The sequence below is a fragment of the Vulpes lagopus genome, chromosome 1, assembly GCF_018345385.1.
Source record: "Vulpes lagopus strain Blue_001 chromosome 1, ASM1834538v1, whole genome shotgun sequence".
Taxonomy (NCBI): Eukaryota; Metazoa; Chordata; class Mammalia; order Carnivora; family Canidae; genus Vulpes; species Vulpes lagopus.
In genome coordinates, this window is record NC_054824.1 from 61,724,715 (window position 1) to 61,747,853 (window position 23,139).

General features: G+C 40.2%; 1 protein-coding gene across 4 annotated transcripts in view; it reads right to left on the minus strand.

Annotated features, from left to right (window-relative positions):
- Positions 1 to 23,139, minus strand: part of BICRAL (BRD4 interacting chromatin remodeling complex associated protein like) — a 104,183-nt gene that overhangs the window by 34,261 nt on the left and 46,783 nt on the right. For 3 of the 4 annotated variants that reach the window (XM_041744809.1, XM_041744800.1, XM_041744828.1), the window contains 4 exons: positions 6,268 to 6,313; positions 5,491 to 5,539; positions 5,334 to 5,402; positions 453 to 2,132 (listed from right to left, as the gene is read on the minus strand). In XM_041744809.1, the coding sequence (XP_041600743.1) occupies positions 453 to 2,132; positions 5,334 to 5,402; positions 5,491 to 5,539; positions 6,268 to 6,308 (1,839 nt within the window). In that variant the 5' untranslated portion in view covers positions 6,309 to 6,313. Of the gene's footprint in view, positions 1 to 452; positions 2,133 to 5,333; positions 5,403 to 5,490; positions 5,540 to 6,267; positions 6,314 to 7,144; positions 7,292 to 23,139 lie in introns of all 4 variants that reach the window. The other variant, XM_041744818.1, reaches the window with a different exon arrangement.

Here is a 23,139-nt window from a genome sequence, read left to right on the forward strand (position 1 = left end):
TTCATCAAGTATATGTATCAACTGGCTCTGAGTATTTGCTATTTGCAGTTAGGGACTATACTAAGTGCTTTATTTATTTATTTATTTTTCACTAAGTGCTTTATATGGATTATCTCATTTAATCATCCCAATACCCTGACAGAATGGAACTAGTATATGTTCATCTCACTGATGAAGAAAATTACGTCTAGAAAGGTAAGTTAAGGTAAGCCCTGTACGTCATAAAGCTTAGAGTCAAATCCAGGAGTCTGACTATAGAGTCCCCACTCCAAATCACAATGTTATGATGGATAAAACATTTTAATTAGGAAGAAAAAAAGTAATCAATCATAAATTGAAAAGAGGAAGTTAATAAATTGGGAGTTTAGGATGAAAATTATATTCTGTGAAATACACATTCCATTTTTCTGTTCTGTAATCCTACAAACGTGTGCATGACAAAGCAAACGTACCTGACAGAAGAACTGCTGCTGGGTTCCTGCTCCAGGTGTGTTACTGAAGGTGCTGGTAGATTTGGAAGAAGAAACTGGAAGACGATGAGACACACTGACCGGTACTGGAGTCCTATTTGGCTGGGTCAGCTGATCTCCCGTAAAGTTTGATCCTGATGCGCCCGACTGAACCACAGACCCGAGACTAGGATGGGCAGTGCTGGAGGAGCTGACACTAGGGAACCGACTCGGTCCTGACATGCTGGTCACCGAGGGCATCGTGGTGAAGCCAGGTCTTCCTTGGGAGACGTTGCTCTGCCCAGGTGACAGGTGTAATACGGTTGGTGATGCTTGCTGCAACGGCATCTGTCCACCAACGATCTGAGGAGAGGCATGATTGACTATCACGGGGCTTCCAGAGGCAGCAAATGTTTGCCCAGACACTAACTGGACAGCGGCATTCTGGTTGTTCAGCATCTGTCCAGAATATGGTTGGTTGGTCCTGAGCATGTTGGAAGAGTTTCTGTTCAACATGACATGCTCTGAGGCCACTTGGCCAGAGATGAGCTGAGAAGGTTGAGTCTGAAGCAGTTGCCCATTTATGGTCTGGACATGGTGTACCGAGTTGGAACTGACGGAAAGGCTTGTGGGTATGAGGAACTGACTTTGGGGTGTGTGAGGCTGGCCCATGGGAGAATGAATAACGATACTACCCCCAGCGCTGCTCACTGCCTGTGAGGTGACTGGTTTTCTTGTGTTCTGTTGGTTTACAATGTTCACAGACATGTGTGGACCAACTACGGAGCCCTGGGGTGAGCTGGCAGAGGCAAAAGAGATCCCTTGTTGAACATGGTGCTGCTGTATCCCCAGATTGTTCACATTGTATGTATTCTGCTGACCCATCTGGATAGGCTTTGGCTGGATATTAATTGGGACTTTATTTGAATTTGGTGCAAGACCCCTCTGTATGATGATATTATGCACAGGTAAAGATGTCTGAAAATTTGTGCTGTTAAATGGAACTGTGACTGGCTGTGCTACGGGACTGGAACTGGAGTTCCCAAACAATGAATTGCCATTAGGAGTCTGTCTATGAACCAGGAGCCCGCCACTCACATTTGATGGAGCTTGCTGCCCGCTGCCCTTCAATATGATTTGAGATCCATCTAGGTTATTAATAGTCATCATGGAAGGTTGATTTCCGAATGACCCAATTAGCTGTATTTGACCAGAGCCGCTAATCTGACTGCTGTTAGACAGATGCTGGCTGGGAACACTGATCCCCACGTGTTGCATAAAGCCATGTTGCACACCCACTGTATTGCTTGCAAACGATGCTCCGACAGGCACGTGAGTCACCCCTATAGGCTGCAGCGTCTGACCTGAGTAATTCGAAACATTAGAAGCCTGAGTAAAGGATGCTGATGAAGAAGGATGAAGCTGAGCTTGTGCAAACTGTTGGCTTGAACCTATATTGGCATCCAAATATGCCTCTTCGGCCAACGTCTGTTCAGTGATATTGGCCTCCTGCAAGGATTTCTGAAGAATGTCGAAAGGTTGGTCCTCACTGAGATCAGGAAGAGGAGAAGACTCAAGTTCATCTTCCAGGAACTGAAGGCTACTTGAGAGTGGCAGTCCATCACTGGGTCCTTCTCCAAGCTGGCTGCTTACAGCTTTGAGGGATGATTTAGGATCAGCATTCTAAAAGAAGAAGCAGTGTGTTATCCAGCATATCGAACCTCTGAAAGAGATTCTTAACAAAACAACAATCACCACCCACCAAAAAACCAAAAAAATAATAAAAAGTGCCTCACTTTTGACTAGAATAGAGTCTTATCAGGCATGACTCTCCCAAGTGCTCAGCTTATTCTTAATTCTATTTCCTTAATAATGATGTCTGACTTGTTTCTGTTAAGGGTACACAATCATTGCTCTGGTAAATTATTTTATAGAAAATAGATAAATAACAGGAACACGCTGAGGACTATCTGGAGTTTAGCTTCATTTTTTGAGATACAGGCACACACTTGATTTTTCAGTACTGGCTCCAGTCTGGGGCTTGAGTGATATTCATTGAATATGTGTATCCAGGAAAGGGCCATATCTAGTCCTCTGTATGGCGGGAGTGAGTTTTGGGTATTTTGGGTATTGTTCTGTTAAGAGGTCCAGAAGGTAGGCTAGAGTTAGCCCTGTCTTTCAAGGCTTCTCAGAACCTCCACCTAGTTCTAACCCCTAACACCAAAGTAAGACTGGTCCAGACAAAAACAAGCTTCCCACATAAAATGAGTGAATGGTCATTTGGGTTTTTTTTTTTTTTTTAGATTTTTAAAAAAATTTATTTAGTCATGAGAGACCCACAGAGAGAGAGAGAGAGAGAGAGAGAGGCAGAGACACAGGCAGGGGGAAAAGCAGGCTCCATGCAAGGAGCCCGACATGGGACTCGATCCCGGGTCTCCAGGATCAGGCCCTGGGCCGAAGGCAGCACAAAACTGCTGAGCCACCCGGGCTGCCCGGTCATTTGATTTCTTAGAAGGAATCAACCTAATGTGATGCTTTTAAAACTACTTCAGTGTCCTATTCGAAAGTAAAAGTCCATCAACAGTCTAGGAATGGGCATGTCAACTAGAGACAACATAGGCAAACAATGAGAACTGAATGTGATAAATAAGTTCTCCTCCAATGTGCAGCAGGTTTTTTTGGGGACAGGTCAAAATCAGAAAAGGTATGGAATCAGCAGCTACTTAAAATAAGGTGGAGATAACACAAATGTACTTCACACTACTGGACTGTATGCTTAAAATGGTTAAGATGGTAGATTTCATAAATATTTTAGCACAATTGAACATTTTAAAAAAGGAAGGTAGAGTAAAAAATTAAAAACAGGTCAGCATTATACTATATGTTGGCAAATCGAACATTAGTAAAAAAAAATATACAAAAAATTAATAAATAACAACAGGTCAGTGAAGAATAAGAGTTCCAACCTGCAAAATTATAGAGATTCTCAGCCCTAGGCCAATAAGGTGTTGGAGGCCAGATGATGGGAAGAACTAGGTAGAAAAGCCATAACTAGGTTCATTTGACCCTGAGTCAACCAACTATTGAAGTGGGACCACCATGGCAGGGCTTGAAGAATAATTTGAAAGGAAATGAGGAAAGTAGCTGAAAGCAAGGAGGTTTTTTGTTTGTTTTGTTTTGTTTTGTTTTGTTTGTAGAACAATATCTAGACAACAAGGGTTATCTCCTGAATGATCATACACAGTTTAATGTTTTTACAATGTATAATAAATTAACAGACCATAAGTTTGAACAGCCATATTTTTCAGAGCTTTAAAATATTTATACTAAAGAAAAACGTCTACAATATCCAACATGATGTACTAGAAATACCCAATAAATATATGTCGAATGAAACAGTCTGAAAAGTCACAATTAATACTCACATGGTTGGGGGAAGGTTGTTAAACAAAAATCATTACCATCAAGGGACAGGCTAAATATCTACTTTATGGGCTTTTTTTTTTTTAAGATTTTATTTATTTATTAATGAGAAGCACAGAGAGAGAGAGAGAGGCAGAGACACAGGCAGAGGGAGAAGCAGACTCCATGCAGGGAGCCTGACGTGGGACTCGATCCCGGGTCTCCAGGATCATGCCCTGGGCTGAAGGCAGCGCCAAGCCACTGAGCCACCCGGGCTGCCCCTACTTTATGGGCTTAATGGCAACACATGAAGTTACTACTTGTTCAGTATGAATTTCAGAAACGCTCCTAATTCACAAGGCTTATGGGAGATTGGCGTGGTGACTTTAAAGACACTTCTAGCCAGTGGAGGTGTCTCACATGACATGATCTGACATAACTTCCACACACTCAAATACCTGAAAGAACTGTGCACTCCCAAGGACTTTCAGAATACTATTCCTTCCTTATACATGAAGAAAATAAAGGCCCTGCTGGAAGTTAACATTTATTGAGCACTGTAACCACAAAATTTCCACAGGCTAGTCAATTAATGTTACCCAACCTAGGAAGTAGTTCTATTATTCTCCTGGTTTCATAAATAAGGAAATTGAACCCTACAGAGATTTAGTGATATATCCAAGATTACACGGCTAGTAAGTGGTAGAGTGAGGAGTCAAATTTGGGCAGTCTGACTCTGGGCTGGCTACCATCCATCATAGAAGAAGGCGCTTGAAAAGACAAAAGCAACATAGGCTTAAACATAGTCATTTGGATATAGTTTGCAAGCAAGACTTCCCTATTTTCCAGGTCAGGAGTATTGTCTAGATGCTCCCAGAGCTTGAGAATATGGAATCTAGAATGGACAACCTGAGGGAGAATCCTAACTCTGTAACTCATGGCTGTATAGTTTAGAGCAAGTACTAACCTCTCTGTGTTTTAGTTTCCTCAGATATAAAATACAGATCACAATAGAACCTACTTCACAGAGTTATCATGTGGATTAAGTGGTTAATCATGCTAAACCATTGGTGCCAAGAACATACCAAATGTTCAGGAAGTTTTAGTTATTATTCTTTTTTTTCTTATTTAAGATGGATATGTTTAGTAAGTAACTACAATTAAGAATAATTTCTTTAAAGCTTTGTGACAAGTTCTAAAACATTCTAATATGACTTTTTTAGGTTATAACATTCCCAAGTCATTCTAGAAAGACAGCTGAAAGCTTAGAAAAATGGCAAAATATATCTCATATAGCTTATGTAAGTTGACGAAGTTAAAAGGAGACAATGTCAACACCATTCAGTAGATCCTCCCTCCCTTTCAATTCCAAGAGACAAGGTAGTAACTCTCATCAGGATCCAAAGGCAATGAAAGCCTCAGTTCACAAACCATCAATGAGAGAGAAACACTTTATCACTCGATGTGGTTTCCAATACTCACACTGGAGTTGGCGAAAATTGAATTTGAATTGGCTGCAGAATATCCTGCATTAGTCAAGTCATCATTGCTCTGCAAAGGTACAAATTCAATAAAGTGATTATTTTAACTGTAAAGAAGTGACAAAATTGATATCTGTGATGTTCTAAGTATTACTTACAGATTTATTACTAGGTCCATGTAGAAAATAGTTCAATGCTTGTGGGTCTCTGGAAAACAGCAACAAAGAAAGAAAACAGCAAATAAATACATAACCTATATTTAGGATTCATTTCACTAGGGTAAAAAGAAAATGACATATTAGCCTGAGTAAAATTCTCTCCTTATTTTAGAACAGTTTTATTAAGTTTTTTGTTTAATTCTTGATTTCTTGATGTTCTATTTCCTATTATCACTCATTTCTGCCTCCTGAGATTTGTTAGAAGGTAAATTTAATAAAGAATGACCTAATTATGAACACTATCATATCCAAAGATCTCTGTCTCTTTATGTGTTAATCCATACTCTGTGTTGATTTTTATTTATTTTAATTTTATTTATTAGAGAGAGAGCACACAAATAGGGGGAGCAGCAGAGGGAGAGGGAGAAGCAGGTTCTCAGCTGAGCAGAGAACCTGATGTGGGGGCTTGATCCCAGGACCCTAGGATTACGACCTGAGCCAAAGGCAGATGCTTAACTGACTGAGCCACCCAGGTGCCTCTGTTGATTTTTATTTTAAAAACCCACGCAGTTTTTTTTTTTTTAATTTAAATAATCTCTACTCCCAACATGGGGCTTGACTCATGACCCCGAGATCAAGAGTCACATGCTCCACTCACTGAGCCAGCTGGGTACCCCAAAAACCCACTCAGTTTTTAATATGCTTGCTTATTAGGTTGTTTTAGTACAGCAAACCTCACACATTGGATTTATTCTGATTTTGGAATGAATATCTTACCCGATAAGATCAAGGAGACACGAGTCATCATCATCATCCATGACAACTATAAGAAAAGGAATAAAGTACTGGTTAGCAAAGCAGATTAAAGCCAGTAACATCAATACAACATAAAAATATACTCTTTACTTTCCTAGATAAGTAACTGTGTAATTCATCTAAGTTTTTCTCTCGTTGCTGGTCTTTAACGGGATTTTAAAAATTTTGTGGTCATTCAAGAGACTAAATAAATACCCAATTTAAATTGTTTTTATTGAATGCAAATCCTTAACTTATAAGTCAAAAAGGAATCTAGATAAATCAAAGATAGCTGGCAGCAACCCTTCCCAAACAGATTCCCCAAAGGGACTGTAAACCAGGAACAGTAACTTCCTCAAAATGCATCACGAGAAAGGGGAGAAATAATATTTTTGTTTTAGAAAAAAAAATCTCATGAATTCAGAGGTCTTTTGGGTTTTATGACTGAACGTTTCCAAACATGGTGAGCAGTCTGGATTTCTTGCCATATTTTGGCTCTCTTTACAAAAACAGAAAAGCCGTTCTCCTTACTTTTTGAGACAGAGGAGACACCATAGCCCCAGGCAGTACAGTTACAGGCTTAGCCCCAGAGGTCCCAGGTTCCTCCCCAGGCAGCAGCACTGCCAACTGTTCGATTCCAAACAATCTATAGCCCATCCCTGGAATCTTTAAAGTGGAAAATCTCAACCCCCAAATCCCCCTAGCTCCAAGCCCCAAGTTCCCTCTCTCCCCAGCCACCGACAGCATCAAGCCTAGCCAGCGCAATTACTGTGCTCTGGCTGAAACAATAACAACTGGACAAGTTCCAACAGCAGTTCTCCCCCTTTCTCCTCCCTCCCCCGAGATCCGGTAAACTTACACTAGTGATCCGACACCTGGCAACACTGCTTCGCACCCATTTCGAGCCATGCGTGGAATAATTTACATCACGGAATGCCGGGGCCAAGAGTTCTGGAGCAGTTGGAAAGGGCAGTTGTGAACGGCAGTTGGACGGAGGAATGAAATCCTGAAGAGATGCCCAGAAGAGGGACACGCCCGAAGAAGGCAGAAGGGATAATTTCTACTCAATGTTTTTTCTTGGTTAAAACTGTCATCTCCTCTCCAGTTCCCCCAAACTCCCCATCCTATCAGTCACAAGGCCAAACAAGTATAAAACTGGCTCCTGCCCCATGGAAGGAAACTTGCTTCCCCCAGGAAAGGTCTGGAAGGGGTAAGTATCCCCCTGATGTGAGACCTTCCCGTTGTGGGGGTGAATTCGTTCAGTTGTCGGATGGCCTGGGGTGATCAGAAGCCATTTGAGGGGAACTTTGGTGGAGAGGCAAGATGACGGTGAGCTGAGAGGAAGGAGAGGGGAAGCTGACACCCTGGGGTAACCTCCAGGCTAAACTGCGCAAGGGGCAGCAGGCCAGGTGAAATCTGCTTTGAGGACTCAGACATACAGGCTAGCATGACCATCCTTCTTCTGAGGATGGAAAAGCGGGGAAACTATCATTAACTAAATATATAGAAATCTGTGGGAAGGGCTTCCCTTCGATCCTGATGTTTTATAGGGCAGAATTGCATCAGCCATAGCTCATTATTGTGCCATGAGCTTGTCTCCCAGACATCACAATCACATGGAATAAATCCAGCAATTTCAAACATCATTAAGTCTATAAAGTGGGTATTATTTCTTTACCTCGACGTGACTTTTTAAGCGGATTCCACTATATCCTTTGTAAATTTATTTTTTATAGTGTCTAACAGTTTCTGGAACAAACTAAGAAAAATGTAAGGGAAGAATAGCCTCTACTGAAACCACTTTTTACAACTATGCCAGCTTCCCACACAACTTTACACCTGTACGGACTCTTCTAGCAGAGGAGATGCCCAAGGGTTAACAAACGGAGAAAGGAAGTCAGCATCAGTCAGCCTAAGAATGTGTCACTGCCACTGGGACTTTCTTTTCTTTTTCTTTTTCTTTTTTTTTTAAGATTTTATTTATTCATGAGAGACACAGACTGAAAAAGAGAGAGAGAGAGAGGAGGGAGGGGGGCAGAGACACAGAGGGAGAAGCAGGCCCCACGCAGGGAGCCCGATGTGGGACTCAATCCTGGGTCTCCAGGATCAGGCCCTGGGCTGAAAGTGGTGCTTAAACTGCTGAGCTACCCGGGCTGCCCCAACTGGGACTTTCAAACACAGAGAACATTTGCCAGAATTTGAAGGGACCAGCTAGTCCTTGAGTAGTGAAAGAGAACAATTTTATCATCCTGGATGAAATTAAAAGCCATTGTGTACCCTTCCCGAACCGAACGGACTGCTCAAACACTTGATAGTACGCTCCCCGGGGTATCTGTCCTACCAGACAGACAGGCCTCTGCTTCTAGCCCCCTTGGGTAGAACTCTGTGAGCCTTTATAGTCAGGGGTACCCTGAGAATTCCACTTTTTAAAGGGCCATACTCTTCTGACTTTGAACGGTTTCAAATTCAAAGAGATAACTCCTATCTCTAGGTCTCTAGCTCTACATACTGCCAAAACAGTCATCCTATGCCTAGTCCAGTAGTTCTTTTCCCTAGGAGGACACATGGTCTACCAATTCAATTTACCAAAGGAGAGGTATAGAAATTGACAATTCAGAAGTGGGAAGACAAGGTGAGGATCAGAAATGAATGATTTCAAAAGTGAAGAGTTTAATTTTCTTTGGAAAGGCTCACTTTTTCCTTGCTGAGACCCTTTTCTCCTGTAAGTTAACAACCCTGGAATCACTAAGTGGGCTGCTGGCCACAAGTGAAATTTATAATGTGTAAAAGAGAAGTCCCCACTCTTAGGGGGGGACTAGATCAATAGTTAAAAACTCCTTGACTCAATACACTTAAAAGAGACATACTCCCCTCAGTAACAGCAGTTCATGACAATAGGATTTGTCACAGAGGGAAAGAGACTGTAGTTCTTACAGAATCCTGTTAGGTATCCCAAGAGGGCAGAAATCACTATCCCAGACACCTGGTTACCATTCTTTTTTTTTTTTTTTTTTTTAAGTGGATAGCATGGAGCCCAACATGGGGGCTAGAACTCGGGACCCTGAGATCAAGACCTGAGCTGAGATCAAGAGTCGGATGCTTAACTGACTGAGCCAGTCAGTAATGGTAATCAGTGCCCCCTGATTACCACTCTTAAAAAAAAAAATAAAGCTACTATTAAAATTGTCCTTATAGGAGTCAGCACTTTGAATAATAGCTTTTAATCAAGAGGACATAGTATACAAGTGACATATTAAATCAATGGGGGCAGGGGGGATGCCTGGGTGGCTCAGCGGTTGAGCATCTGCCTTTGGCACAGGGTGTGATCCTGGTCTGGGATCGAGTCCCACATTGGGCTCCCTGCGAGGAACCTGCTTCTCTCTCTGTCTCTGTGTCTCTCATGAATAAATAAATAAAATCTTAAAAAAATCAGTGGGGGAAAGAAGTTAGCTGTATGGAGAAAAGATGGTGGATCCATACCTTACATTTTACACAAAAGTAAATTCTAGATGGATCAAACAATTATAAGGGGGGCAGAGAGATGAGAACCTTAAAGTACTAGCATAAATACATGGGATTTTTTTTTTTTTAAGTTTGAGTAATCTACTCTACATGGGGCTCAAACTCACAACCCTGAGATCAAGAGTCACACACTTCTCCGACTGAGCCAGCCAGGTGCCCAGAGACATTTTTTTTTTTTTTTTTTTTTTATAATCTTGGAGTGGGGAAAGTCTGTCACAAGATATAGAAGTACAAAATACAAATTTGATGACATAAAATTTTAAAATTCTGCGTGATAGGGGCGCCTGGGTGGCTCAGTCGGTGACGCCTCTGTCTGCCTTCGGCTCAGGCAATGATTTCAGGGTCCTGGGATCAAGCCCCCTATTGGGCTCCCTACTTCTCCCTCTCCTTCTCCCTGCTGCTCCCCCTGCTTGTGCTCTCTCCCACTCAAATAAATCTTAAAAAAAAAAAAAAATCCAGCGTAGGATTATTGCTTCTAGCAAAAGACTGCAAAAATCCTAGATGTTGGGGCACCTGGGTGGCTCAGTGGTTGAGCATCTGCCTTTGGCTTGGATCATGATCCTGGAGTCCTGGGATCAAGTCACACATAAGGCTCCCTGTAGGGAGACTGCTTCTCTCTGTGTGTCTCTCATGAATAAATAAATAAAATCTTTGGGACACCTGGGTGGCTCAGTAGTTGAGCGTCTGCCCTTGGCTCAGGGCATGATCCCGGAGTCCCAGGATCAAGTCCCACATCGGGGCTCCCTGCATGGAGCCTGCTTCTCTCTCTGCCTCTGCCTCTCTCTCTCTATCCCTGTGTCTCTCATGAATAAATAAATAAAATCTTTAAAAATAAATAAATAAATAAATAAATAAATAAATAAAATCTTAAACAACAACAACCACCACCTAGATGTCATGATTATGGGGTTTCTTTTTGGAATGATGAAAATGTTCTGGAACTAAATCACTGAATTGTACACTAGAAGGGGTGAATTTTATGGCATATAAATTATAATTTGATTTAAAATATTAAAAAAAACACCCTAGGGATCCCTGGGTGGCGCAGCGGTTTGGCGCCTGCCTTTGGCCCAGGGCGCGATCCTGGAGACCCGGGATCGAATCCCACGTCGGGCTCCCGGTGCATGGAGCCTGCTTCTCCCTCTGCCTGTGTCTCTGCTTCTCTCTCTCACTGTGTGCCTATCATGAATAAATAAAATTTAAAAAAAAAAATAAAAAATAAAAAAAAATAAATAAATAAAAAAAACACCCTAGATGTCATTCATGAGAGACTTGTTAAGTCAGTTATGGTTTCCACCCACATAGTGTAATAGCACATAGCCATTAAAAACCATGGAGAAACTTTACACAAACTGCCTTGGAAGGATACATTGTCAAAGGAAAAAAGCACATTACAGTATGTTCAATCTTTCCTCTATCTTCTTGAACTTAAAAGAGTGATAAATTTTTAATGTCTTTCTCCATAAACTCCATCATTTGTATCATTTCTGGGTCTGTTTCTATTGATTGATCTTTTTTTCTCTTCATTACTGGTAGTATTTTCCTACTGCTTTGCATACCTGATAAATTTTTTTTTTAAGATTTTATTTATTTATTCATGATAGTCACAGAGAGAGAGAGAGAGAGAGAGAGAGAGAGGCAGAGACACAGGCAGAGCAAGAGCAGGCTCCATGCAGGGAGCCTGACATGGGATTCGATCCTGAGTCTCCAGGATCGCGCCCTGGGCCAAAGGCAGGCGCCAAACCGCTGCGCCACCCAGGGATCCCCTGCATACCTGATAAATTTTTATTGGATGCCAGATATTGTTAATTTTACATTATCGAGTACTGGATACTTTGTAACCCTATAGATATTTCTGAATTTTGTCTGGGACACAGTAAGTTACTTATTTTTTTCTTTCTTTTAAAAAAGATTTTATTTATTTATTCATGAGAGACACAGAGAGGCAGAGACACAGATAGAGAGCCCGATGCGGGACTCGATCCAGCCATCCTGGGATCACGCCCTGAGCCGAAGGCAGGTGCCCAACTGCTGAGCCACCCAGGTGTCCCTACTTATTTTTTCAAAAGACTTATTAATTTATTTTAGAGAGAGAGGGCATGGGGGAGGGGTGGAAGGAGCAAGAGAGAATCCCAAGCAGGCTCCATGCCCAGCCCTGAGCCTGACTCAGGGCTCAATCTCACGACCCTGAGATCATGACCTGAGCTGAAACCATGAGTCAGACGCTTAACCTACTGAACCACTCAGGCACCCCTCAATTAAGTTTCTTATAAATCACTTGATCCTCTTGAGGCTTGCTTTTAAGCTTTATCTCTCTTTGGGGCTAATTTCGCCCTATCTTGAGGCAACAATATTATTCACTTGATGTCTCATGAATTACAAGGATTTTTGTACTCTCACAGGTAGAACACAAACTATTTTCTGCCCTGGATAAATATTGTTTGATAAATTTGTCAAACTTCTTTAAGATGAACTTCAACACGGTGATAATAACAAGTTTACTGACGACAGAATCATTGACCATACAAATCAGTGTTTCTCAAACTGGGGTCTGAGAAAATAATCTGGGGTGGTCTGAGTTCTCAAGTTTGAGAAACATTAACAGATTCTAAAGTTATCCAGAAATATACACACTGAAATATACAGAGGGCTCATAAGAATTGCGTTCCGAGTGTTGTTCCCTCTAATCCTTATGGGCAGTTCCCTCCCAGGATTTGGGTCTCTCCCCCACCCCCTTGTACTGACTGGTCACCAGCTGAGGACTTGGGAGTTTTTTCTCTGGGCAGTGCTCTCCTCTCCTCCCCTGCCATATATTTTAGCCCTTTCACCCACCAACCTTGGAAGATGATCAGACTCCATCTGGTATCCCATTCCCTATGCTGTGGCCTGGCTATGCTCTCTAGACAGTAAGCTGGGGCAATCATCAATAGGGCTCATCTCATCCGTTCACCATTCCTAAGGAGTCCCTGGCTATGCCACCTGATTTCCCAGGTCTCAAAGCCACTGTTTAATATATTTTATCCTATTTTTAACTTTTTTTTAATGCAGGAAGGTAAATCCAGTCCCTGTTCCGCCATCTTGGCCCTACAGTCACTTTTAAAGTTTTGAAAAAAAAAAATGCTTTGGGAGGTAACAACAGTTTATATGAGTTAATTAGCACAAATTATAGGGTCAGAGTATACTGAAAGGGGGGAAAAAGAGGACAGTAAATCATACAGTTTTATCCCATACCTCCTTTTATTTTCTACCCTGAAGAATAGCTTAGGGAAGGAGGAAAGGGGCTTCTTTAATTCCTATCCTTAATAAAGTTGGTCAGTGGGTGAAAACAATATTCATTAATTTAATAAATATTTAGCTCCTACTACATGCCAGGTACTCTGTTAACGCTGGGAATATCAAATGAGCATGACATAAAATATAGTAATAAATGTAAACACACAATTTTTTTTGTAGGACTGCAAAAGCAATGCTGAAGAGTGAATTAGTGTGTTTTTGCTAATTATTTACCAGTGAGTGTCATGATCAAAAGGCTATGCTGTAAAACAGCCACTTACCCAAGGCAAGTAACTGTGTGTCAACTAAGAAAGTATTCTCACCTTACTCCTGTTACTCTATTGTCATTGTTATGGGCTGTTAAATTTTATAATTGCAAGACAGTGTGAAACCTTCTGGCATGGTTCCTAACTGTAAGGTACTCATTTTCTTCTGGGAGAGAGACATTCGATAGTTTATTATGATGTAATGTGAGAAATACTAAGAGTTTTTGGCAGGGGTTTTCAAGCTTCTTCAGGTGAAGCCTCTGGACTTTTTTTTTTTTTTTTTTTTTGAAATAATATAACATTTTGCTAGCAAAAACATGATGGTATTTTCACAATTATAACCATCTGCAATAAGAAGAAGTGGTCAAACTTAACATGATGGGTTCTGAGTTTTTCAGTTATTATTCAACAAAGAACGCCCTGCATTTTGTCACTGGCTATATCCTTCTAGCAGCAATAAAGAGAAGATGGAAAAGACTAAGAAATATTATTAGAGGAAAAACTAAAAGAAAAAAAATCTCTCAAGGCCCATTTTTCCATCCCTAAATGAAGTTAACAGCCACAGCTACGGTTTTTAAACTGTTTCCTGGCGATCCAGGATTTTCCAAGGTGTCCAGGAGCTTTCATGAAGGCCTAAATGGTGGTGGTGGAGATATTCTGATACTCCCACTTCTCCCCTTCATCTGAGTGACTCCATTCTTATTCAACTAGAAAAAAAAGTTCAAAAACCATTTGTCTTATCCAACTCCCAGAATGCAATGGTTTGCTGTGTGTTATGGAAGAATGATCATCACTGGTGGTCAATCTGAAAACGAAATCCCAAGGATCAGTAGATATTAATGCATTCATGATTACTTTAGCAAGCAGTGGTATAGTGATAAATATTGTTTGATAAACATATCAAACTTAAGATAAATTCCAACACAGTGACAATAACTTTAAGTTTACTGACGACAGAATCATTAACCATACAAATCAGTGTTTCTCAAACTGGGATCTGAGAAAATAATCTGGGTGGTCTGAGTTCTCAAGTTTGAGAAGCATTAACAGATTCTATAGTTATCCAGAAATATATACACTGAAATATACAAAGAGCTCATAAGAATTGTGCTAAATATGTTTGCTGAGGGCCTCTCAAAATCTTAAGATCCACTCTGAATCTACAGAAGACCTGTGCACATACTGACTGATGCAAAAGTAGTCCTGGGTAAAATCTTTCCAGACCTCTCTTCTTCATCTTCCTTTAATCTTAGCTGCCAATGTTATGCCAGGTGGGGAGTGGGGGGCAGTCCTAGGTCTAAACAAAGGAGGGCTTCAAAAGAGACTGTGGAAAAAAACAAAAACAAAAACAAAAGAGACTGTGGGTTTAGTCCCAAAAGTCTTTGCTGAATTTAGATTCAGAGCTGAGGTGGTTCAAGAGATACCAAACTCTGAAAGTAATGAAGCCCTACAGCAATGGAGGATGCTTTTAACTCACACTGCATAGCTTGTAGGGGGAAAGAGCTAGGAGTATGAATTTATGGCTCAATTATAGTGGACTAACAGACTAGACTGACTTCAAAGTTAAATGTTACTAATAGACTATCATCTAGAAATTAACAGTATAAACAATATTTTAGGGCTACCCTCAAAAATAGCGATCTTGTCATATTCATTTGCATATCCCCAGCAAATATCACATAAAGAAGTATAAGAAATACTGAATAGGGGCACCTAGGTGGCTTAGTCAGTTAAATTTCTGCCTTCAGCTCTGGGATTGAGCCCTGTCAGGCTCCATGCTTAGTGGGGTGGGGAGTCTGCTTCTCCCCTCCTTTGTGCTTGTGCTCTCTGACACTCTTTCAAATAAAAACAAAATCTTAAAAAAAATACTGAATAAATATCCAGGTTTTAAATATAGCACTGCTGTGTTTTATGCAAAGATTGTGTTCCCGGGGGGTGGGGGTGAATGGGTGACGGGCACTGAGGGGGGCACTTGACTGGATGAGCACTGGGTGTTATTCTGTATGTTGGTAAATTGAACACTAATAAAAAATAAATTTATTAAAAAAAAAAAGATTGTGTTCCCAAAGACCCTGAATAATTAAAAACTCACATAATTCTAGATTAATCCCGGCAAAGAAATTTAAAATTTCCTAGAGCCAATCAACATTGAAATTTCATAATTCCTGATGGGACTTATAAATATATTTTAGAATATACATATATTCTATTAAGAGCTTTTATTATTTTTTTAATTTTTATTTATTTATGATAGTCACAGAGAGAGAGAGAGAGGCAGAGACACAGGCAGAGGGAGAAGCAGGCTCCATGCACCGGGAGCCTGATGTGGGATTCGATCCCAGGTCTCCAGGATCGCGCCCTGGGCCAAAGGCAAGCGCCAAACCACTGCGCCACCCAGGGATCCCCTATTAAGAGCTTTTAGATGTAATAATGAAACTGGGGTTATATTTAAAAAAGAAAAAAAACACACTCCACATATCTTTTAGAGATCCACACAGAATTAGGTATGAATAAACTTTGGGCGTGGCATGCCCCGCCCTGCGTCTGGTGCGGGGGGGGGGGGGGGGGGGGGGGGGCTGGTGCGCAGAGCCCGTCATCCCCGCGAAATAGGGCGCGGCCGGAAACAAGGCCGTCCCATCGACAAAAAGAAAAAAAAAAAGAAAAAGAATGAACTACTATGATGTCTAGGATATGTTAAAAATAACATAAAGTTGGTTACTAAAAACATGGAATCCTGGCACGCTAAAACTAATAGAACACCATTTGTTAACTACACTGGAATTAAAAAATTTTTAAATACAAAGAAAAAAAGCAAGCCTAAAAGGAAATACAGTACATCAAAAAACCAAGCCAAACAAAGCAAAACCCAACCAACAAATCAAACATGGAATCCAATCCCCCCAACCCCCTTCAGAGATCCACCAGGAATCTGGGGTTACTAATGGGGTTTTCTCCTTGATTCCCCTGCCGCCAGGCTGCTCATTTTTTCCTTTGAGTCATAACATATTCAGGAAAATCTCAAAAAATTGGGGAACTTGTCCCCAGCTACAGTCAGGTAGTCTGGTCAGCTCAGAGACACAGTTTGAGGCTCCTTATTCTCCAGACTCTGGAGAAAGTTTCAGTTTAAGGTATACAATGTGATGATTTGATATCTGTGTATATTATGAAATGACTACCATAATAAGGTTAGTTAATATGTCCATCACTTCACATAGTTACCAATTTTTTTAAATTAAATATTTTATTTATTCATGAGAGACACAGAGAGAGGCAGAGACACAGGCAGAGGGAGAAGCAGGCTCCGTGCAGGGAGCCTGATGTGGGACTCGACCTCCATACTCCAGGATCACACCCTGAGCTGAAGGAAGCCGCGCTTAACCACTGAGTCACCCAGGTGTTCCAATTACCAATTTTCTTGTGTTGTGAGAATATTCAAAATCTACTGTTTTAACAAATTTGAAGTGTACAATACACTACAGTTACCACTTTATACGTTCGTTAGGTCTCCAGAATTTATTCATCTTTTAACTGAAAGTCTGTACCCTTTGACCAACATCTCCCATTTCCCAGCCCCCAGGCTCTGGCAACCAATAGTCAATTATGTTTCAGCAAATTTGACTCTTTTAGATTCTGCCTATAAGTGAGATCATATAGTATTTGTTGATCTTTGTCTGACTTATTTCACTTGGCTTATGCTTATGCCCATGCCCTCAGTGTTCATCCATGTTGTCACAAATGTCAGGGTTTCTTTCTTTCTTATGGTTGAATAATATTCAATTGCATATATGTGTATGTATATGTGTGTATAAAACAATTTCTTTATCCATTTACCCATTGACAGACACTTAGGTTGTTTCATATTTTGGCTATTGCCAGTAACGCTGCAATGATCAGGGGGATGCAGATATTTCTTTGGGAGAGTGATTTCATTTCCTTCAGATATACAACTAGAAGTGGGATTGCTAGATTATATAGTGGCTCCATTTTTAATTTTTTGAGCATCTTCTGTACTGTTTTCCATATTGGTTGCATCGATTTACATTTCCACCAACAGTGAAGTAGGGTCCTTTTGTCTACATCCATACCAACATCTCTTGTCTTTTTTCTTTTTTTTAAAGATTTTATTTTAAGTTATTTCCACACTCAACGTGAGGCTCAAAACCACAACCCCGAGATCAAGAGTAGCACGCTCCACTGACTGAGCCAGCCAGGAGCTGTCTTTTTGATAATAGCCATTCTAACAGGGATGAGGTGATATCTCATTGTTGTCAGTGAACATTTTTCTAAATGAATCTATCACCCTTTCCAGTACATTGGCCACAAGATGGCAAACCTCCAGCAGGAGCGGGCACACCAGGAAAAGTGTGCTTATTCCCTTCTCCCTGAAACCTACTTTAGTTTTCCAAGAAAGTGTGCTTATTTTGGAGACCAGGTTATTCCTATGCAAGAACAATCTAAAGTGGAAAATAATAATAATTATTATTTTTTAAAGATTTTATTTATTCATGAGAGACACACAGAGAGAGGGGCAGAAACACAGGCAGAGGGAGAAGCAGGCTCCACACAGGGAGCCTGATGCGGAACTTGATCCTGGATCCCGGGATCCCGCCCAGAGCCACAGACAGACATTTAACCGCTGAGCCACTCAGGCGTCCCAAGTGGAAGATAATTCTTTTTAAGCCTAAAATGCATAATGTGGCTAAAGGCATTTCCCACTATTGCCCTATACTCTATTCTAGCCAAATGCCACACTCCAGCCCCCAGGAGACAATCTTACCTGAAATGCTCTTCTTCCTCTTCCATATCTATTCAAATTCCATTCATTATTCAAAATTTAGCTTGAATCTACCTCTGCGAATCCTTCTCTAACAACCTTGTTAGGTCTTCAGAAGTCTCTAGCTAGAATTCTGATAGCAACAACCATGTCTTTTGACACTGATCAGACATCGCTCTCTATGATTAACTTCATTATGCCTATCTTTTGTTCTCAACTAAAGCACAGCCCAAATTTATGTAAAAAGAGTCTAGAGTGCTTTGAGGATACTGTTGAAGAGCAATGTATTTGAATGTAAATATAAGTCAGTCATCGTCCCAAAGCTGAGCAACTTTTTTTTTTGCTCATGGTTTTTTGACATCACTGAACTGGAAGTACTGGCTCATTACAGTAGGTTCTAGCTTCATTTTTTTTTTTTAATTTTTTTTTTTATTTATGATAGTCACACAGAGAGAGAGAGAGAGAGAGAGGCAGAGACAGGCAGAGGGAGAAGCAGGCCCCATGCACCGGGAGCCCGACGTGGGATTCGATCCCGGGTCTCCAGGATCACGCCCTGGGCCAAAGGCAGGCGCGAAACCGCTGCGCCACCCAGGGATCCCTCTAGCTTCATCTTGAACCTCAACCCACCCCTTTGCTCTCTACCATCTTGACCATTTGATGTCCCCTAAACTTATCACATCACTTTTTAAATTCTTTTGCTTTGCACTTAGCTTTTTGAGAAGACAAAAAGACCTTCCCACCCACCTACAAGTGGTCAACTGATGATGCTTGCTTATTTTTTAATGCTTTGAGTAAAATTATACTACCATTTTTTTTAATTCCCAAGCAAAATTAATTGTTCACTCATTTGTATCCCCAGAGCACGTCTGATGTGTTCCTAGTATCTGACAGCTGTATGACAAAACTTTGTTTTTCTGATCCCCTTGCTCACTCACAAGTTCATGAAAGCTGGGGCAGCTAAAAATATGCAGCTAGGTTACACCTGAGCACTTTTTCATATCATAAAGCACAGGATCTGGGATGCAGGGTTGTATGTCCATTGCCCAGGATCTGCTAGCTTATGCTGGGCCCTTATTTATCTAGCCAGGCATTCCTGTTGTGTAGAAAAAGCCATGAGTGGTCAACTGACTTCCTGTCTCTGCTCCAGATCAGATGACTTCATCCCTGGGATAAGGAAGTGTCATTTTTTAAGATTCATAGGGCAAAAGATTGTGTATTCTTCTATAATAATCTGTTTAGTATTAAATAAACCTCCCTCAAACAGGGATTTATGTATTAAACATAAATACAAAATAATTCCTTGGAGTCCCGAAATCTTTAGCACAGTAATTTATATTAACAATAGTTGCATTCATTAAAAGACTCAGAAGTAAAAGTTTAAGTTGAGAATCTCTGGCACATGTATGGTTTTTTGAGGACACCAACACTGGACTTTACAGGAAAGAAAAGCAACTCTATAACATAGGGAAAAAAAAAAGACAACCTGCCAAATGTTTTTATAATTTGCTGTGTTTTAAGAAAGACTAAATGTTTTAAGAACTATGGAAAATAATATACAGAAAATGATTGATGAATGATACAAAGAACTGCTGCTATCCTGATTGCTACTAAATATTAAGTAAAATGAAATTGAAACTATCTTTATGATAAATCACAGTACTTTAGTATGTAGAATAATATGTATTAAAACAAAAAACAAAAAACAAAAAAGAATAATATGTATTAAAAAGATGAGTTAGTTCTCTTCAGTTACACTACTGTTTCAGTTAAAGAATCCTTGTATTTTACCCCCCCCCCCCCGCAGAAAAGGTGAATTTCTGTTTTAATCATCAATTGCCACATCTATTACATTTCTTCCCCTAAAAACAGTCATTTAGGGACTCAGCTCCAACAAGCTGACTTAGGGAGAGGAAGCAATGCCAATGTTAAAACTAATCACCCATAAAGATGAACATATATCAACCAAAAACACATTAGCAAAAATTGTAGGAATAGGAATTAAAAACTAGAAGTGCCAAAAGCTAGTCATACTTACATCCTCTCCATAAAAACAAAATACCTGAATAATAACTAGCAACTGCACTGACATTTTTTCTTGACTTCAGTTTTATTCGGAAAAATACGGTACTTTTTATTAAATGAAATGGAGATGTATCTAAGTCATTTGCGTTCTTACTCAGGGAAAGGGGATTTCTTCCAGAGAATATTTTAAATGAAGTAAAAGAAGAAACCCTACCAATGTGACTTTTTCTACTTTTGAACACAATGGGTATTATTATGCAGTACTAGTCACAACAAATAGTAAAAGAGACTGCCTTTTGCCTTCCCATCCCACAGTCAAGAATTCACTAAAATACAGCATGGTAATAATTAAGCTATTAAAACAAAAACTAACGAAACTTTGTATTTCCTCAAATATAATAGGACACTACTGCTTTCTGTCAGTGTAGTTTGTATGTATTATTGTCCCACGTAAGGAACTGCTCTTAAAAGATACTTTGAGGGCAGCCCTGGTGGCCCAGCGGTTTAGCGCCGCCTTCAGCCCAGGGTGTGATCCTGGGGATCTGGGATCGAGTCCTGCATCGGGCTTCCTGCATGGAGGCCACTTCTCCCTCTGCCTGTGTCTCTGCTTCTCTCTCTATCTGTGTGTGTCATGAATAAATAAATAAAATCTTTAAAAAAAAGATACTTTGAAATGGCAGTTGTTATAGCAAAAAATATTTATTAGCAATCTGGTTAAAGTTATTATGCAAACTCTTGACTCTGATTGCCCTCTCTCAATGAGTAACATTCAAAATATTTTGGTTTTATGGTATGTTCCAAGAAAAACAAGCCTTATAAAAACAACTAACAATATTAACAAACAAAATTCCATTTTACGAAGTCAATGATGTTACCAAGCAAGAGATGTCCAGGTCTCCTTTTGTAAAAGTGGACTCACAAGGAAGATGTGCACAAAAGTAATTATTTAAGGAGAAGAAAAATGAGAGAAGCATTTTTTTAAGCTTAAAAATATTTAAGGGGGTGTTTGGCTGGCTCAGTCAGCAGAGCATGCAACTCTTGACCTCAGGATCCTGAGTTTAAGCCCCATGTTGGATATGGAACCTAATTTTAAAAAATAATAAAAAACCCGAAATTGAAGAGATTTATTTATTTATTTATTTATTTATTTATTTATTTATTTATGAGAGACAGAGAGGCAGAGACACAGGCACAGGGAGAGGCAGGCTCCATGCAGGGAGCCCAATGTGGGACTCGATCCTTGGACCCCAAGATCACACCCTGGGCCAAAGGCAGGTGCTAAACCAGTGAGCCACATTGGGTCCCCTGAAGAAATATTTTTTAAAAATGATGTAAGAAAGAATATGGGGCAACCCTGTTGGGACCCCTCTCACTTCTGAGAGCTTTCCCTGTATCTTTACTTAATAAACTTCTATCCCTTTACTCAAGAAAATAAAAAAGAAAGAATCTGAATAAATATATATGTAGCATATTACTCCAAACAAGATTTCCGCTTCTACAAAAATTTTAAAGAAGTTGAAATAATCTCATTTTTAAAAAAAGTTTTAAAAGGTTTTATTTATTCATGAGAGACACAGAGAGAGGCAGAGACACAGAGAGAGGGTGAAGCAGGCTCCTCACAGGGAGCCTGATATGGGACTCGATCCCCATACCTGGGATCATGCCCTGAGCGGAAGGCAGACCAACCGCTGAGCCACCCAGGCATCCTTCTATATTCCATTTAAGAGAAGCAAACTTCCATCTAGTGTAAAATCTTTTATAAGCCCTAATAAATGTCATGTGAAGAGAATTTATATTTATACTTATTTCCATCAAAAGACCAGAAGGAACAGAGTTTCAGTTGGAGAAGATGAGAAAGTTCTAGAGAACAATGGTGATGATGATGGTTGCATACCATTGCCAATGTACTTAATGCCACAGAACTGTACTTAAAATGTGCTTAACTATACTTAAAATGGAAAACTTTATTATGAAAAAGAATTTAATATCAGTAACAATAAAAAATAAAGCATCTATGGATATTCTTACAAAAAAAAGAGACCATAACTAGTTGTAGATCTATGATCAAAAAACCTTTATTTCTGGGAAAGCATTCTCCAAGCTGGCAGCTTTAGGACAGATGCTCAATGAAGTGAGATGAAGGATCCATGGCTTATCACTTAAAATTAACTCCAGCAAGCAAGGATCTGAAAAAAGTTGAGGCAGTTTACCCCACAACTACTGACAGGTACCAGATGTGGCTGTGGGAAGAAATCTCCCAAAGGAAGGAGGAGGGTTCTTGACCCTTTGTGTGCCTTCTGGCTGTCTGATGAAGCCTATGGATCCTTTTGCAGAGTAGTATTTCAAAGTGCATAATATATGTAGGATTTTTAAAAATGCATTTATTAAAAAATTAAAAATACATTTATAAAAATATTTTTAAATTGTGATATAGTTGTATATGTGATTTTTTTTTAAGATTTATTTATTTATTCATGAGAGACACACACAGAGAAAGGCAGAGACACAAACAGGCTCCATGCAGGGAGCCCGACGCGGGACTCAATCTCGGGTCTTCAGGATCACACCCTGGGCCGAAGGCAGTGCTAAACCGCTGAGCCACCGGGGCTGCCCTATATATGTGATTCTTTGACAATGCATTAATATTGAAGATTTAGTGGTGAGTCTAGTAAATATCGTCATTTAGAAGATAGTAATCTTTCCAGATTATCTGCAAATGTGAGGGGATAGAAAAAAATTTCTACTAGTAACAAATTCCCGGGCACTGTTAATACCGCTATGGTTGTGGCCTTCATTCACAGATTTAGGAAATGATAAATTTCAGTGGGAGTCTAGAGAAAATAACATGCATTTATTTTTTCTTATTCAAGTTCATGGTCTACCCTCCCCACAATTCTATCCACAGATTCTTTAGGGGTCAGTCCATACAGCCCTTGCATACTACGAGGGTCCAGGGCAGTTGTTCAACATGTGAAGTGAATAAACTCAACCCAGTAA